Source organism: Pelophylax lessonae (assembly GCF_965119305.1).
Source record: "Pelophylax lessonae genome assembly, chromosome: 7".
Classification (NCBI taxonomy): Eukaryota; Metazoa; Chordata; class Amphibia; order Anura; family Ranidae; genus Pelophylax; species Pelophylax lessonae.
The window spans coordinates 174830271-174849805 of NC_138774.1; the positions used below are offsets into that span (position 1 = coordinate 174830271).

The following is a 19535-nucleotide window of genomic DNA, read 5'->3' on the forward strand; positions in this document are numbered from 1 at the left end:
TTTCAATGCCACTTATCACCAATGTGGGGGAGGAGGTTAATAATGCTGACATCTGTGCTGGGAATTATTAGTGCGTTCACTGACCTCAGTTGGGGATTTTTAATTCATCCACTGATACCTGTGTTGGGGGTTAATATTGTGTCCACTGATACCTGTATTGGGGTTATTAATGCATCCACTGACATCAATGCTGGGAGTTATAATATGGTCTAATGACAGTTTATGCATTCAGGAAGGGGGGGCAAATTGGAATCTCTGCCACTGAGATCCATATCTCCCCTGTCCAGGCTGGCAGATGGTGGATCCAGCATCCCAGGTAATGGCAGCTGAGTGAAGGGTATAGGTAACAGCTGATGATCTGCCGCAGAGGATCCCCAGTGATGCATGTACAGGTACCAGCCTCCCCTACCCCCCACACACACACCTCCAAGCCCCAACCCCACATCGGCTGCAGGGGGAGCTTAACAGCTGGGAGTGTCTACATGAGACCCCCCCCAGTGGGGAGGGCTAGAACTGACACACATGGATAGTAGACCCCTGCCTGCATTGCAGCCTCTTGTCTTGGACTGATCCCTGTCTATATACTACCCTAGCCTGTCAGTATACCTGTGGACCATGGCTGGCATGAGGAAGTGAGCCGGTGCCGCTACTATTTGTGTTCAGGCCCGGTCCAGAGGCACAGGTGCAAGCCCGAGGATCACGGCTGAAGAAATAGGTGGAGAGGCGCCATAAAAATATCCACCCCGCCACCTCCACCATATACATAGGCAGGGGCAAATGGGGCGCAGTCAGGAGCGGAGTGGGGGGGGGCGGCAAAATGAGGTTTCGCCTAGGGTGTCAAAAATCCTTGCACCGGCCCTGTTTGGTGTTATCGCTCTCATACTGGTCACTGCAAGTTCAAAATGGCCCCTCATCGCAAGGAATTCTCTGAGGATATGAAAAAAAACGGAATTTTTGTAAAATCTTACCTGTAAAATTCCTTTCTCTGAGTCCTCCGACAGTCGCCGCCATCTTCATATTCGTCACAATGGGGTATTAGACTTTGCTCCGTAGGAGTAGCTAGGCAACAGAATATGTCAATATTAAAGCTTTTAACATATCCCCACCCCAGGGGGTGGTCCCCTCAGTCTATACCCTCCTGCTTCCTGTTTCCTACTTCAGTTTCAGTGGAATAGCAGTAGAGTACCTAAACCCCAAAAGAGGGGTGGGGGCGGCGACTGTCGGAGGACTCAGAGAAAGGAATTTTACAGGTAAGATTTTACAAAAATTCCGTTTTCTCTTACGTCCTCCGAAAGTCGCCGCCATCTTCATATTCATCACAATGGGGACGTCCCAAAGCAGTGCAAACATGAGGGGTGGGAAACGCAGCCGCGCCTAAAGGCAACACAGTCTCCACATCAAAGAAAGAAACCTTACCAAAGGAAGGAAACCAGCTGGGCAACATGAGAAAAAACTTGCTCAACGGGAGCAATAACCCAGGAAAAAAACAAATAACCCAGGGATAAAAAGAAATCCCAAACAGCCCAAAGGTCCAAAACAAGGGACCCTAAGGAACCGCCGCACTAAGAACCTTGCGGCCAAAGGAAGCATCTGCCGATGCTTGAAAACCCACTCCGTAGAATAGAGTGAAGGTGTGCACGGTCGACCAAATCGCCGCCTTACACACCCGGGCCACAGAAGCCCCATGACGACAGGCCCAAGACGTACTCAGAGACCTGGTAGAGTGCGCCTCCACAGGCATAGGGGAAACTTTTCCCTGCAAAGCATAGGCCTGTTCAATGGCCTGTCTGAACCAATTGGTGACGGCAGAAACCGACGCCGCTACGCCCTTCCGAGGACCCCCGGAAGGACAAACAAGAATCCGACTTGCGAAAAGATTCAGACGATTTTTGGTAAATCCTAATCGCCCGAACAACATCCAAGGAGTGCAACTCCACCCCCATCGGATGTTTAGACTTCGCGCAAGGCGAAGGCAAGCCAATGTCCTCACTGAGGTGAAATTCCGAAACCCTCTTCGGAAAAAAAAAAAAAAGAAGGGTTAGGTCGCAAGACCACCTTAACCAAGTGAGTGACCAGATACGGACATTTGCAGGACAAGCTGCCAGCTCCGACACTCTGCGAGCCGAAGTGATCGCCACCAAAAAAGGTGACCTTCTTGGACAACATAGACAACGAGATCTACCCGATCCGTTCAAAAGGACCATGTTGTAACACGGACAGAACAAGATTCCAGTCCCAAGGAGGCAGAGGCACCCTCCTAGGAGGGACCAGATGCCCCTGAACAAAAGTGCCAACCAAGGAGTTAGATGCCATAGGACGTTGAAAGAGAACGGCCATCGCAGACACCTGACCCTTGATCGTAGCCAGCGCCAAACGCTGACAACACCCTTTCGAAGGAAGGACAACACCCTAGACACCGAGTACGGGCGAGGTGAAAACCCCCTGGAAGGCAAAATAGGCCTTCCATGTACGGTAATAGACCTTCCCCGAGGAAAATTTCCTCGCGTCGATCAAAGTGTGAATGACCTCAGGGGAGAGACCCCTATCCCTCAGGACCTTGGTTTCAACAGCCAGGCCGTCAAAGCCAGCGACTGTAAAGCAGGATGGAATAACAGCCCTTGAGACCGGAGATCTTCTCGAAGAGGCAGACGCCACGGGGCGTCGACCGCCAGATTCACGAGGTCTGCGCACCAGGACCGGCGAGGCCAGTCCGGTGCCACAAGAAGCACTGTGTACTGGTTCCGAGTTCAACCTGCAAAGGAACCTGGACAGCCATTGAAACGGTGAAAACGCATACATCAGTCGGTACTGATGCCACGGAGCTACCAACGCATCTGACGTGTCTGCCCGAGGATCGCGCGGCCTTGCCACGAATCTTTTCACCTTGCTGTTCAGACGAGACGCGAACAGGTCAACCTCCGGAAGACCCCACTTCGCGCACCACATCTGGAAGACATCCGGGTAGAAGGACCATTCCCCCTGGTCCAGGGACTGGCGGCTGCAGATAATCCGCCTGCCAGTTCTCCACCCCCGGAACGTGAACCCCTGATATCGCCGGGACGTGTGTCTCGGCCCAAGACAGAATGTCGGCCACTACCCGAGCCGCTCGGGCTCTCTTGGTGCCCCCTTGGCGATTGACGTAAGCCACCGCCGTGGCATTGTCCGCCTGCACCCGAACCGGACAGCCCTGCAGCCCGTCCGGCCAACGTTGAAGGCAGAGATTCATCGCACGCAATTCCAGAATGTTGATCGGAAGGGAGGAGACCTCCCCCGACCAAGTTCCCAGGGCGGACAGAACGCCCAGAACACCACCCCAGCCCGACAGGCTGGCATCCGTGGTGACCACCGTCCATGAGAGAGGACGAAAAGACTCGCCCCCCGACACTGCCGGGGACTGGAGCCACCACAGAAGATCCCTTCTGGTGCGATGGCCCAACGAAATCTGGAAATCCAGAGATTGCGGTCGCCCGTCCCACCTGGACAGGATCTCCGCTTGGAGACCCCGCGTGTGAAACTGGGCGAAGGGAATCGCCTCGAAAGCCCAGACCATCAATCCCAGACATCTCATGCGCGTCCGGAGTGACGAGCACGGAACGTCCCTGAGGGACCTGACTCCTTCCTGAAGAGTCCTGAGTTTGTCGTCCGGTAGGAAGATCTTCGCCTGGACCGAGTCCAGAATCATTCCCAGGTAGGGAAGACGAATCGACGGACACAGCGTCGACTTTGGAAAATTTATCGTCCAACCAAACTCCTGTAGAGTCAGCATCGTGATGGACAGGTCCTCCTCCAGACCCTGGCTGGTCGCAGACCGAACCAGAACATCTTCCAGATACCCCAGGACAGAGATGCCCTGGGCTCTCAACAAAACCAGAAACCGGTGCAAGCACCTTGGCGAAAAACCGTGGAGCCGAAGCGAGACCAAAAGGTAACGCCACTAATAGGTAGAGATCCTCCGCAATGGCGAATCGAAGGTACCTCCGGTGACCCTCGAAAAACCGGATGTGAAGGCACGCATCCTTCAAGTCGATGGAAGCCATGAATTCCCCCGGAACCAGGGCAGCCACCACCGACCGCAGGGATTCCATGCGGAACTTGCGAACCCGCACAAAGCGGTCCAGAGCCTGTAAGTCCAGAATAGGACGCACCCTGCCCTCCTTCCAGGGCACAGTGAACAGATTGGAAGAGAACCCCCGAAATCTGTGAGATGAGGCACCGGAACCGCCTGAGGGAAAAAATCTGCTCTCCGGCCGAGAGAGAAAACTCGATCTTGTAGCCAGAACGAACGATTTCCTGAACCCACCTGTCCCGAACACGGGCCAACCAGGGTTGAAGAAAAAACCGAGCAAGCGTCCCCCCACCCCAGAACTGGGTGAGGGTGCCCCTTCAGGCCGCATTGTTATGGGCAGCGGATCTGGACTGGCCGGACTTATGCTTACCCGACCACGGCTTCTTTTGGGAGCCTTGGCCTTTGAATGGTTCTCCCCTATAGGGCGACCGAAAGGCACGAAAGGACCCCTGAGAGGGCCGAAAAGAAGCATGCTACTTACCATGAGCAGCCTTAGCCTGGTGGGATCGGGGCAGGAGCGTGCTCTCACCACCCGTGACCCCCTTCATCAGTGCATCCAAGGATTCGCCAAAAAGGCGAGATCCATCATAGGGCAGATTGGCTAAGGTCTTGCGCGAAGATTGGTCCACAGACCAACACTTCAACCAAACCAGGCGGCGAGACAATACCGCCACACTGTGTACACGTGCAGCCAACGGTACTATATCCAGGGCCGCATCACACAAATACACGACACCCTGATGGATTTTATCCACCATATCCAATGTCGCCGGTGAGGCTGAATCAGCCACCAGGACGCGCCTGAGTGCCTGCGTCCAATTCGCGACAGCCTGGGCTGCCCTAAGCGAAGCAAATAGAGCCTTTAGCATAGAACCCGTAATAGAGTAAGCATGACGGGCAAGAGACTCCAGCCTCCTGCCCGTAGCATCCCGGAACACCGGGGTGTCCTCTGCAGGAATCGCAGTGGACCTATTCATCAGTAGCGGGCGTGAAAGGATAACGCAGCCTGAACCTACTTGGTACAGCAAAAGGCTTGCTTATATTGCGCCATTGTACCTTAACAGCGCGCTGAAAATCATCAGTGCAGGGAAAGACCTGCGATGTCTTGCGTCTTTTCTGCGTCCCATAAGCTGCCAGGGCAGCAGGGGGACGTGGTTCAACCCGTAAACGCAGTGTTTGCTTGATAGAAGCAACCAATTCATCCATGAGTGCAAGCTCTTCAGGCGAGCCAGGGGGAGAATTATCCACCCCTTCTACCTCAGCCTCCACCTCAGACCCCACAAGACCCAGGGAGGAACGGGACCCCGATAAGGAGACCCCAGCTATAGCAGCCCCATCACCAGCACCCTCTGTCAGAGGAGATTGAAAACTCTGGGTTTGAACAGCCACAAGCATTAGCACCTGAGCAGCAAGATTAGCCACAACCGCAGCCAAAATCCCCCCTGGGGGGGAAAACAGCCCTTGGTCACCCACCAAGTGGTAGGAAATTTGTGTCCCTGAGAACCCATTGCCCCAATGATAAGCTGGAAAATAAAGGGTTAATTGCCCCTTAAACAAGCGCGGCGAGCGCTGCCCACCGCACACACACACTGGCACAATTTTTACCCCCACCGGGAGAAAAAGGCTCAACACAGGCAAGGATAAAGGGATAGGGAGGTAAAAACCTGTAGAGACCATCGCTGCTGCTGCCTCGATCGGTGCACCCAGGGAGGGGAAGCGATGCAACACAGGGCGCTCCATGAAAGCCTATGGAAGGCTACAAGAAAATGGCCACCCGCAGTGATACCATGCGGCCGGAGCGAGCGCTGCCAAAATGGCGCCGTTTGGCGCCGAAACCGCCGCTCCTCCACCCCAGCGAGGTGGACCAAACATAGCATAGCATGTAAAAACATGGCTATGCTATGCACAGCCCCCCTCCTTGCAGCCCACAGCATGCAACCAGAGAGATAGGGATTTCAATAGTGTGAAACACAGGCAGGGTTACACAGTCCCAGACTGACACCCCCCCAACAGACAGGTCCCCACATAGATACACTTACCTCCTAATGGCGTGGGGAACCCGCACAGGCGAACAAGCCGCTGCGCATGAGCCAGGAAGAGTCGCATCAGGACGCAAAAAATCGGGGTTAAGAAACCGCACAGCGTCCAGTGAGGTAGCCACCTCACCAAGCATCCCTGCACCGAACAAGGATGGGTCGTTCATTGTGCCAGGAGCGTTACCTGGCTGAACGCTCGAAGGCAGGCTGGGAAGCCACTGACCCACAACCTGCTAACAGGGGGATAAGCCCGAGACCCAGCCCGCACGAATCCTCTTCATCAGAAGAACTAACTAATGCTGACAAAAAGAACAGCTAAGTAAAGAGAGAGAAAAAACTCAAACAAAAAATCAAAAAAGAAGATAAAGACTGAGACAAAATGCCCCAGCATAGAGAGATCCAGCTACTCCTGACAAGCTAGACATTGAAACTGAAGTAGGAAACAGGAAGCAGGAGGGTATAGACTGAGGGGACCACCCCCTGGGGTGGGGATATGTTAAAAGCTTTAATATTGACATATTCTGTTGCCTAGCTACTCCTACGGAGCAAAGTCTAATACCCCATTGTGACGAATATGAAGATGGCGGCGACTGTCGGAGGACGTAAGAGAAAGAATTGTTGCTCTACATGGAGATGGCCAAGGCTATAAGAAGATAGCCAAGACCCTGAAACTGAGCTGCAGCACGGTGGCAAAGACCATACAGAGGTTTAACAGGACAGGTTTCACTCAGAACAGGCCTCGCCTTGGTCGACCAAAGAAGTTGAGTGCACGTGCTCAGCATCATATCCAGAGGTTTTCTTTGGGAAAAAGACATACGAGTCCTGCTAGCATTTCTGCAGAGGTTGAAGGGGTGGGGGTCAGCCTGTCAGTGCTCAGACCACACTGCATCAAATTGGTCTCCATGGCTGTCGTCCCAGAAGGAAGCCTCATCTAAAGATGATGCACAAGAAAGCCTGCAAACAGACTAAGGACATAGATTACTGGAACCATGTCCTGTGGTCTGATGAGACCAAGAAAAACGTATTTGGTTCAAATGGTGTCAAGCATGTGTGGTGGCAACCAGGTGAGGAGTACAAAGATAAGTGTGTCTTGCCTACAGTCAAGCATGGTGGTGAGAGTGTCATGGTCTGGGGCTGCCTTCACTGGGGAGCAACAGTTCATTGAGGGAACCATGAATGCCAACATGTACTGTGACATACTGAAGCAGAGCATGATCCCCTCCCTTCAGAGACTGGGCCACAGGGCAGTATTCCAACATGATAACGACCCCAAACACACCTCCAAGACGACCACTGCCTTGCTAAAAAAGCTGAAGGTAAAGGTGATGGACTGGCCAAGCATGTCTCCAGACCTACACCTTATTGAGCATCTGTGGTGAATCCTTAAACTGAAGGTGGAGAAGCGCAAGGTCTCTAACATCCACCAGCTCCATGATGTTGTCATGGAGGAGTGGAAGAGGACTCCAGTGGCAACCTGTGAAGCGCTGGTAAACTTCATGCCCAAGAGGGTTAAGGCAGTGCTGGAAAATGATGGCCACACAAAATATTGACACTTTGGGCCCAATTTGGACATTTTGACTTAGGGGTGTACTCACTTCTGTTGCCAGAGTTTAGACATTAATGGCTGTGTGTTGAGTTAATTTGAGGGGACAGCAAATTTACACTGTTATACAAGCTGTACACTCACTGCTTTACATTATAGCAAAGTGCCATTTCTTCAGTGCTGTCACATGAAAAGATATAATAAAATATTTACAGAAATGTGAGGGTTTGTACTCACTTTTGTGAGATACTGTGTGTGTATATATATATATATATATATATATATATATATATATATATATATATATATATATATATATATATATATATTGTGACAGGAAGTCAGGTAAATCTGTGGGAGTTGTCACAGACGGGAGATACATTTCTGCCTTGTGTAGACAATTCACCAATTACTATAGGGTGTCGGCTGCAGAGGTAGCCAGAAAGGTGTAAGGACGTTGAAAAAGCTTCAGCTATTCAGGATGAGGGAATTAAGGCCTCTATAAGTTATCCAGAGGATGACTACTGATGAATGCCTCCTGGAGCTGTGTGTGTTTAGGAGAGCAGTGAGTTGAATGCCTCCTGGAGCTGTGTGTGTTAAGGAGAGCAGTGAGTTGAATGCCTCCTGGAGCTGTGTGTGTTAAGGAGAGCAGTGAGTTGAATGCCTCCTGGAGCTGTGTGTGTTAAGGAGAGCAGTGAGTTGAATGCCTCCTGGAGCTGTGTGCGTTAAGGAGAGCCGTGTTTGAAGAAATTTGGAAGAATAAACCATAGACTGTTGTTTACAACCACTCCTCGGCTGTCTCTCTGTGTAACGAACCCCACTACCGAGCTAACCCCTCACAATATATATATTTTTTTATCACTTTTACTGCTGTCACAAGGAATGTAAACATACCATGTGACATGCAATAGTCACGTGTCAGGTGAGCTGTGGAAGGCGATAGGAGGGGGGGGGGGGTGAGGTCCCCTGTCGCTGCTTGTACTAACAGCCGAGCTGCTGATTAGCTGCATGGGTTATTACAAGAAAGCCGATCATCGGCTCTAAAAAATGTCTGCAGCTACAGGCATCACCCCGGTACAACCACTTGACGGAGAAGCCTGCATATTTGGGTTACATCGTTGTGAAGGTGTTATCCTTCCCATTTTTGGCGTTCAGTTGTAATTTATCCCTCCCCACTCTAAAAAACGATTCCACAATCATTGATGGTGGTCAGTGGTACTTTAAACCCCCCCCCCCCCCCTCATTCCACCATTCCTTAAAAAACAATCCCCCAACATTGGTAGTCAGTGGCATTTAAACCTTTCCCTCTCCATCTTGATTCACACCTTCCTCTCCTGCTGCCTTTCTCTTGGCATTTGATCAGGCAGTTTAGCCTATGGCTTGTGCTGTCTAATAGCGAAATTAGAAGCAATGTGAGCATACATATCGACAGTAAACAGAGGGACATTTTTTTAAATATCCACTCAGAATAACCATTCTTCCTAGCCACTGTTTTACTACAAGAGACAGATGCATTCTCCATAGCTATAGTGGTAATTTTGTTAAAAAAATTAACTGCCAGTTCTACAGTGGGGGCAGACCACTTCCTAAAGTGGTTGTAAATGTAAAAAAATAAACAAACAGGTTTATACTTACCTGCTCTGTTGCAATGGAATTTGCACAGAACAGCCCCAAACCTCTTCTTCTCAGGTCCCCCACCGGCATTCCTAGCCTCTCCCCTCCACTGACTGCCCCCATAGAAAGCTGCTTTTTATGGGGGCACTTGTGCAGGCTTGCTCCCAAGTTTCGCTGGCTGTGTCTATTGACACAGGCAGCGAGACTTGGCCCTGCCCCCCCCCCACTCTCTTGTCACTAGCTTTAATGGACAACAGCGGAAGCCATTGGCCCCCACTGTCTCAGCAAAGCCAGGCAGATCAGGAAGTGAGGGAAGGGAAGAGCTGTAGACATGCCCATAGCTGGATCAAATTAGGTAAGTATAGATGGGGTGAGGAGGGATACTAACACTTAAACATTCTTTACCCTAATGCAAGCAATGCAATATTGTAAAAAATGTTTAGGCTTAATAACCACTTTAACAAATCCTCTTCAAACAGTTACAAGGCTAATAACCTCTTGGGGAGGCAAACATGATTTGGCGATTCCAGTATCTTTAGGCAAGGACTTGGAAATATGGGTGTGGTCTTAAGGATTCTAAAGAACCCAAAATAGCAATGGTAGAGGCAACAAGATGATCCTCTAGTATCAAAGTTGTGCGTACCACATCAACAACAAGAACCAAAAGAGAAAGTAAAAGTAGAAGACTACAACTCCTGGAAAGCATGCTCCTCTGGTAAGGACTATAGAGACAGAGTCAGTCTTAATGGCTGATGGCTCAGAGGCTGCATGCAGATCATACACAGGTCCTGCGGGAGAAGGCATGGGAGTGTGTTTTTGACCTCTGTGGTCAGTCAGCAACTAACTGGGTGATTTGAGCCATAAAGTCATGCATGATTGTAGTAATGATCCCAGTCAAGAGAGAACACACTCAATGAGGCTTGGAAGACACCAAACCACTCTAGATTTCAGCCATGTCAGTGGTGGTCCTGTAAGCAGCACCAGAGTCATTAGCAGAATCTGAGCTTCGGATACCCAGTACAGCGGGACTATCCCCTTGGTGTCTAAAATCAGAACATGTTGTGACCAGTGGCAGTTAAACAACTTAAAGTTCAAGGTACAAGGCAATGCCTCAGGTACTCATGAAGCCCAAATAGCTAGTAGCAAATTAAGGTCTAAAGGCCAGAGGCGGCCATGATCATTGTAGGAGGGCAGCAGGAAAAGACCGAATATTGGAGTTCTACGTGGCTCTATGCAATGCAGAAGCAGCTGCAGGGAGAAACTTCCTAGACAATCAATAGCAAGAAAGAATTTGCGAAGCGGGTGCACAAACATCCACAAAAATAATTATACTATTAAATTCAATTGGAGTTTTCCCAGCAGCACTAAAAAAAAAAAAAATAGATGTCTATCCTCATAGGACAGCAGCAAAAATCTGAGGCATGCTGGTGGTAGAAGGAGTTATCCTAGGCTGTCCTACTGCTATCTTGTTTGCCAGTGCCCAATCCTCCTGTAGGCGGCAGTATAACCTGAAAGTAAAAGACTTTCTGTGCTACTCAATGGACGAGAAAGATGCATGTTATTAGAAAACCTCAATAAACGTTTAGTATAGGTACAAAGGCTTAGCTGTACTTCCCAAGCGTGTTAACCTGATTACCTTGGTCTGCTCTCTTCCCAGTGGAAAGGAGTAGAGGTAATATGCTTACTAATTATACAACCTCTACTGAGCCTTTGTTTATGGGTGTACATTTTTTCCTTAGTGTCCAACCTCCTAACATGCAGAACATAAACCTCATAGTTCTTATGTGACCCCCAATGAATGATTTTGAACTGGTTGGGCCTGAATCTTCTGTGACGTGGTTCTGTAAATTTAAAAAAAAAGAAAAAAAAGGAGGAGGAGAATAATCCCCAGACTTGACCGCTTTTCCCTAACTACGACGGAATCCTTTGGTTGTTGGGTTCTGAAAATATTGAACACTGAAGAAATCACCTTCTGGATTCTTTCCTGGCAGAGCTTAGATATTTTGGGACGGGAAATAATGAATACTGAGATCCTTATTTGGGTATGTGGAGCTTTATTGTGACAAGCAGAGAAAAAGGCTGTGGATTCTGCTCTGTCAATCAGCATACAGGTGACATTACACTATTTAACAGTTGGACACAATTGCTTGTGGCTGGAGAAACCCAGGCGCGACATCCACACACAGTCTCGTACGGGAAACTTGTCCAGGGTTCACGTGCTTTTATACAAAAGCTGGTGGTGATGTTGATGGGGAAATTTCTGTCATATGTCATTAATAAACTAGCAAATCATTTAGTCTATTTTGTAATAAAATAGATTACATGTATAAAGACTATTGAAGACTGAAATCTCTAGTACAAATGGGTGATGGACAAAATACATGGACAGCATTCTCTTCCTGTTTTCTTTAAAAGCAATCCAAAGGAAGGACTGTGGCTGGACATTAATCACGCACATAGTTCATGGGATGTATGTAAAAATAGGCTGTGAGATCCTTTGGGCATGCGAAATGCTATTGTGGCAATAAAAGGCTCTTTCCTTCCAAAACTAACAAAAAAAAAAAACCACTATGATTGTGCAGTGCATGATGGGAGACTTTGGTTCATGCAAGTTATGCTCTGAAAGTGGTTGCTGATACTTCAGTCTGAATGTCCCGATAAAAACACCTGATTCCCATTTGCTGCTCTCAGCCATTTTCTTTCCACAATACCAAATGGATACTGTGATCAGGCATACTTGTGGCAAAGACCAAGCCAACATCATTGACACCATCCAAGCCATTTAGCCATGCCATTTCTCCGGCCAAGAAGCTGGAGCCCCTTTTCGACTTCCTATACTCCGGCAGGGGCCAGCGGCTGATCACTTTCTCAGTCCGTAAGTCCATGATGTACAAGTGGTGGTTGTCAAACAACAGAGCAAATATGTCACCAAAGCCGAGAAGGGAGAGACTGGTGGAGTCTGGCATTTTTATAATTCTACAAGAAACAAACAATATTATAATATATAAACATTAAAGCAGGCAAACATTTTAGTGTTTGGTTGATGATGGACAGCCAAACGCCACAGTTTCTTACATCAATAAGGGCTCCATCGGTTAGACCTCTGCTTTGAGTTCCTGGGTCTTCACACCTAACACACTATTATGAGGGCTCCCAGCCTGCTTGGTGAGAATGCTACACAGAGTAGAATCCATTTCAGGAACTAAAGCACAGAAATCTCCCCGTTGGGGTTTCAAAGAAAGTAGCAAGCAGCAGCCCAACAGATTCCAGCTATAAGTGACTTAACACTGACCACCTAATAAATGTTAAGCCTACTATAATGAGGCTGTATGATTAGCATGAATTCACCATGGTGAGCCTGAAGATTGTTCTTCTTGGATTCCCCTGACAAATTTTAGATTTTGGGGTCTAAACATGGAATAGTGTAAGCTTGTACACATATTTTATAATTTGTGTTTATTTTTTATATACTGTAGTAGTAGTGAAATAACACATCTGATGTGTTCACACAAAATGCAACATTGGTTTATGGTTGTTATTGAATTGTTTACTTAGAGGTTGAGGAGTGGAGCAATAGCCTTTGGCTGCCAAAGCAGTATTAAACCCAAAACCAAAAATATAATACATTGCAGTTTACAATAATTAGATGTAGTGGCTGTGTTAGGTATATTTTTTAGGCTTTTCTCCTCTGTTTTTCCCTGGTGATCTGGCCACCACCTCCTGTATTAGAGTGCCCCTACACTGAATGAAGGAGCACAGGGCCCATATTTGGACAGCAGCATTGCCAGTCTGGAGAGAGGGGAGTGTTAGAAGCTGGCCTCCAGCTAATACTTTTTAATTGCAGCAATTCGTTTTTTTATTTTTGGGATAAAGATTTTACATAAGTAAATAAAAGCTGATCATTTCAAAGCAGTAGGAAACTGGAAAATAAATTAAAAATAATAATAACAACAAAAAACATTTCCCCTGCAAGAAAATGTTATAATGTGCTAGTATGGATCGCATACTGGCACGTTATGTGAAACATACCTTAAACAAAGCCCTCCAGCGGCACACTGTCACTGCTGACAGAGTTTTCATCTTCCCCAGGTCATCCTTTCGGGTTTGTGGGCTCTGGTGCTTTGAATGGCCGAGCTGCGAAGAAGTCACTCCAGTGCATGCGTGTATAAGTCACTGTTTACAGCACTGAGCTCTAAAGGAACGGCACGAGTATGCTGTTCCTTCAATGCGCATGCGCTGGTGACTTCACTGGCTGCTACACAAATAAATCTCTCCTAAACTGTGCATGTTTAGGAGATATTTACAGTACCTACCGGTAAGCCTTATTATAGGCTTACCTGTAAGTAAAACATTAACAAATTGACTTTACTACCACTTTAAGTACCCCAATCAGTGTTAAATGGTCAGTTTCATGTCTGTAACTGCAAGAGAGCTTTTCTGTTAAAAAAAAAAAAAACAGACTTACCTGCTGGATCAACAGATGAAACCAGACTAAAGAAAGCTTAAAAAGGAAAACTAATGCAGCTATCACATCCAAGAATTGGTAAGCTGAAATTTAATAAATGTTTTCTTTTGAGTTTAATACTGCTTGAAGTATGACTGCTGCTTGGTTGCTGCAATCTGCTCTTTCCCTTTAACAGGCTATTTCAGCAGGGACCTCGATTGTGTAGATGGAGAAAATGTATCTCAGGAAATAATAGTATTAAGGAAAGGCTGAAATTCTTCCAGAAGATCCTAGCCAGCAGGCATCTGCCTGTCCCATAGTTCTCAGATAATGCCCAATCTGGCTAAAAATAACAGGACCAGATAATGTCACCTCATTTCTATAGGCTGCTTTGGCAGGAAGTTGTATTTCCAAGAATTGATTGCCTACTGTCTGTACCACCCAGAACTGCTACTTGTCTGTCAGCAAAAATAAGCTCTGATGGCATTGAAAACACTTTACATCTTAGAGCTACCAATGATCAGCCCCATCCTTGCCCAGATGTTAAACAGGGCTGTCCAATAGAGCTGGCAATGGCCAGCCTATGTCCAATATAAAATGGTCTTTTAATGTGATGGATTAATCTGTAAATCCATCTATGATATCTAGTCAATTTAATGAGTTTTTATGGCTCCCGATATCTAACCTTCTATATGTTTATCAGTGAGTAAGGACTTGTGTTTGTCCTCTTTTGAGCTGTGTAACTAGTAGCAAGATGTCCTGTGACACCAAAGAAAATGTTTCTACGGTCTATCACATCTGAACAGAGATGAATAGACATCCATTTACCTTAAAATGTCATAGCTGGCAAAGTCCCATTGGTAAAGTCCTATTGCTGAGCTGCATACAATGTATTTGCCATCGAAGTGCAGGCGTGGCTGCAGTGAAATGCTTCGGTCATCTGACACATACAGTGTCTTCAAGCATTTGCAATTGATTTCTCTGCCAATAGGCCAAATCTGAAACACAAACAGAATATAAACCTGAACACAACCTCTACAGTCAGCATACAGAAAAAAACTAGAAGCTTTGTGACCAAATCACAGTCATACATTTCTGAAATATGCTGGGTAAGTGGATATTAGATTGTGTAGTTAATGGGACCTTCACACAGCATCAACAGCAAAGACAAGCATTTTACCCCCAAGTCACTTTGTGCGTGGAACCACTTTACAAAGGATGTGGCAGGTGAGCGGAGTTTTTGCCTTAAATATATGACATGGTTGGAATGAAACCACCCTATAAAATCATATGCTGGATAAAAAATGTATAATATGATTACATTTTTTTTTTCACAACAGTTTTTGTTATGGAAAATTTACAGTATAAAAAGTAAAAGTATAAAAAATTGTTCTGAGAAAAAAAACTAACTGAACTAACTACTTGTGCACTTGTTAAGGCATATAAATACTATAACATTAAAACCTAACTGTAGGTTAGGTTTTTATATTTCTTTGTGACATGGCAGGATATTTTACTTTATTTCCTATCTCTCTAACAGCAATAAAAATATTGTTAGAAGTTTTAAACCGTAACCTTTTCTACTATGTGTTTCAGCTTTGGTCTGTGTAAAAAGATGTGATAATAGCACTTGTTATGAGAGGAAATTATGTGATATCTTCCTTATAGGGGCACAAACTGCAAAATATAAAATAACGGACAGAGGCAGAAGACTTTTTTTTATCCTAATGCGTTCTATGCATTGGGATAAAAAAACCTTCTGTGTGTAGCAGCTCCCTTCAGCCCCCCTAATACTTACCTTTGCCCCCTCTCTATCCAGCAATGTCCACGAGTGCTTCAGCCATCTATCTCCTAATTGGCTAAAACACAGCATTGGCGCTATTGGCTTCCGCTGCTGTCAATCAAACTAAGTTAGCCAATAAGGAGACAGAAGGGGCATGGCCAAACAGCAGCTCTGTGTCTGAATGGATACATGGAGCTGCAGCTCGGCTCAGGTGCCCCCATAGCAAGCTGCTTGCTGTGGGGGCACTCAACAGGAGGGAAGGGCCAGGAGCACAGAAGAGGGACCTGAGAAGGAGGATCTGGGCTACCCTGAGCAAAACCACTGCACAGAGCAGGTTTATAACATGTTTTTTTTTTTTTTTTTCTATTAAAATCAACAACAAGATTTTACAATCACTTTAAGCTCTAAAAAGAATTCAGCACCATACAGGTACAAGCAATTTATGGATCACACAATAGACAAACAACTCCAGTGAGTGACACAAACAGAGGGGTATAGAGAAGGTAAGTGATTTTGCCCATAGTGATCAGATTGCTGTTGCCATTTCTCTAGTGCAGAATTGACACCGTCAGGAGACAGCTTTCTGGCTGGTATAAGCATTTATCAGAACTTATTTTCTGCTTCTCAATACAAGAAGGCATTTTATGAACTATAGAAATGCAGTCGGAATTTATAAAATACTGTGGGGTGTCATTTAATTTTAATTCCTACAGTGACTGTGGGTTGCCTGCAAACAGGAAAAGGGCCACATTTGCAGTGAGCCTGGCTAATTCTCTACAGCAATAAAGGAAACCATTCCTGTGTGAGAAATAGTGGCTGCCATTGCTACTTCTCTTTATGCAAATGCTGGTTTCTTGTGCTTACCTTTTAGCTTCAATTTTTTCTCTTCCCTATCCGAAAGGCCCCTTTCACACAAAAGCCTCTGTCTTGCAGATTCAGCCTGCTCAGTGGGGGATCGCTCTGCGGATCCCTGCTGAGCAGGTGGTTAACACACAGACACCTCTCTCCTCTATGGGGAATTTGGGTGGAAATGGATCGCCTGTCCATTTTAATCCGATCCCATCTGCCAGGTGGATGGAAAATGGGAGCAACATCCGTCTGGATTTTGCGGTCAGGTGAGTGAACCATGATTTAATGGTTGGACATAACCTGCCCTCCTGACACTTTCATAGAAGTAAATTACAGTGCACTTGTATTTGGTATCTGCTCATCTTAGTCCATTTAAAGTGATACTAAAGGTAATCTTTTGTGTTAAAATAAAAAAGATGTTATACATACCTGCTCTGTGCAACAATATGGCTCAGAGTGGTCCTCCGCACTGTCCACTCCAAGTTGTGTGCTATGGGGGCATCACTGTGGGCGTGCTTCTGATCCGGGCTGTGTGTGTCCATGGACACACACACACCGCTGGTAAGCCATGCCCCTGCTCCCTCCTTACAGGAGTTTGACTGACAGCAGCAGGAGCCTATGGCTCCCACTGCCTTCAGTGTCTCCTGTAAGACCAGAAAGAGGAGAGTGGTGCTGCAGCCAGGAAAGCGCTAAATCGGTGAGAGGAATCAGGTAAGTGTTTAGGAATGGGGGTAGGATAGGTAGTGGAGAGTTTTTTTACCCTAATGCAGAGAATGCATTAGGGAAAAACTATTTTGACTCTAGAATCATTTTAGGCAAAATCAGAATTCTTAAGCCCCGATAAAGGAGGAGTGTGTCTGGCCCCTGAAATTATTTAGATTTAGTCAGCTGTGAATTAATTTTATCATGAAAGTACCTTGGATGCCTGGACGTACATTAGGCACTCTCATTGGATTGTATGTTATATCCATTTGGTTAGAAAAATAGGCAGACGACTAGCGACTTCAGAAGGGAATTAGCAATGGCAGGCCTCATATACAGTGGGAAAAATAGTTATTTGATCCCCTGCAGATTTTGTAAGTTTGCACACTTACAAATAAACGAAGGATCTATAATTGTTATAATAGGTGTATTTTAAATGATAGAGACAGAATATCAAAAAAAATCCCGAAAACTCTCATGATACAAATGTTAGAAATTGAGTTGCAGTTCAGTAAAGTAAAATAAGAGTAAAATAAGTATTTGATCCCCTACCAACCAACAATAATTTTGGCCCCTACAGACTGGCTACAGTATGTGCTCATCTGGTACACAGATTAGTCCTGTCAATTTAAGAAGGTGATTCCAATGACAACTCATTATGTGTATAAAAGACATCGGTCCACAGAATCTCTTTCTTCCATTCAAACCTCAACATCATGGGCAACACTATCAAAGAGCTGTCAAAGGATGTCAGGAAATAGATTGTAGACCTGCACAAGGCTGAAATGGGCAACAAGACCATCAGCAAGAAGCTTGGGAGGAGACAACTGTTGGAATGATTATTCGCAAATGGAAGAAATACAAAATAATCGTCAATTGCCCTCAGTCTGGAGCTCCATGCAAGACTTCGCCTCACGGGGTAAGGATGACCAGAAGAAAAGCGAGGAATCAGCCCAGACCTACACAGGAGGAGCTTGTGAATAATCTCAAAGCAGTTGGGACCACAGTAACCAAACAAACCATTGGTGACACAATAAGCCACCATAGATTGAAATCCTGCAGCGCCCGCAAGGTCCCCCTCCTCAAGAAGGCACATGTACAGGCCCATCTGAAGTTTGCCAATGGACATCTAAATGATTCAGAGAAGGATTGGGAGAAAGTGCTGTGGTCAGATGAGACCAAAATTGAGCTTTTTGGCATTAACTTGACTCGTGTTTGAAGGATGAAAAATGCTGACTATGACCCTAAGAACACCATCCCTACAGTCAAGCACGGAGGTGGAAACATCATGCTTTGGGGCTGTTTCGCTGCTAAAGGTACAGGCTGACTTTGCTGAATGGAGTGGCCAATGAATGAAGCCATGTATCGTAAAATCTTGGATGAAAACCTTCTTCCCCAGCCTGAACACTGAAGATGGGTCATGGATAAGTCTTCCAGCATGACAATGACACAAAACATACCACCAGGGCAACAAATGAATGGCTCAAGAAGAAGCTCATTAAGGTCATGGAGTGGCCTAGCCAGTCTCAAGACCTTAAAGAGGAAGTAAACCCCCCTCTGCAAGTTGTACCTATAGGTAAGCCTATGATAAGGCTTTCCTATAGGTACTATAAATATCTCCTAAACATGTACTGTTTAGGAGATATTTACCTTAAATGCAGCCAGTGACATCACTGGTGCATGCGCTCTGAAGGAACGGCCGCTGGTGTCGTTCCTTCAGAGCCCCATGCCGTGACCGTCGGCTCCCACGCGCATGCGCGGGAGTGACGTAATCGCGGGTCCAGCCAATCAGATGGCCGGATGCCGCAAACCCGGAAGAAGGGTGACAGAACATGTCACCCATGGGAGAGGTTAGCGGTCGGCGCTTCGGGACTTCGTTCTAAGGTAAGTATATCATAATGAGCTAGTATGCGATGCATACTAGCTCATTATGTGTTTGTCTTTAAGGTTTACTTTTTTAAAAAAAAAAAAATTCTGAGGTTTACAACCTCTTTTATCCTATAGAAAATGCATGGAGGGAGCTGAAACTTCGAGTTGCAAAGTGACAGTCAATAAACCCTAAGGATTTAAAGAAGAGTGGACCAAAATCCCTCCTGAGATGTGTGCAAACCTGGTCACCAACTACAGGAAACGTCTTATCTCTGTCTTACCAACAAGGGTTTCTCCACCAAGTACTAAGTCATGTTACTGTTTTGCTTGGGGATGAAATACGTACTTCACTCACTGAGCTGCAACTCAATTTATAACATTTGGATCATGTGTTTCTTCTGGATTTTTAGTTGATATTCTGTCTCTATCATTTAAAATACACCTATGATAACAATTATAGACCCTTCATTTCTTTGTAAGTGGTCAAACTTACAAAATCTGCAGGGGATCAAATCATTTTTCCCCCCACTGTATCACACTCAGAAAAGGTTTGCTTTAGGGTCATTCCACATCAGCATCACTGTAGCTGCTACAAATCGCTCTGAATCTATTCTCTAGATCAGGGGTCT

At 46.3% G+C, this 19535-nt stretch overlaps 2 protein-coding genes across 3 annotated transcripts in view; one reads left to right on the top strand and one right to left on the bottom strand.

Annotated features, from left to right (window-relative positions):
* The window catches only part of LOC309559886 (sulfotransferase 1C1-like), a 231890-nt gene that overhangs the window by 80131 nt on the left and 132224 nt on the right, over positions 1-19535 (top strand). The window lies entirely within an intron of this gene.
* Positions 11415-19535, bottom strand: part of FBXW2 (F-box and WD repeat domain containing 2) — a 36981-nt gene continuing 28860 nt past the window's right edge. For both annotated transcript variants that reach the window (XM_082264553.1, XM_082264552.1), the window contains exons 7-8: positions 14532-14701; positions 11415-12235 (exon numbers count right to left, since the gene is read on the bottom strand). In XM_082264553.1, coding sequence (XP_082120679.1) covers positions 11947-12235; positions 14532-14701 — 459 coding nt within the window. In that variant the 3' untranslated portion in view covers positions 11415-11946. The remainder of the gene's footprint in view (positions 12236-14531; positions 14702-19535) is intronic.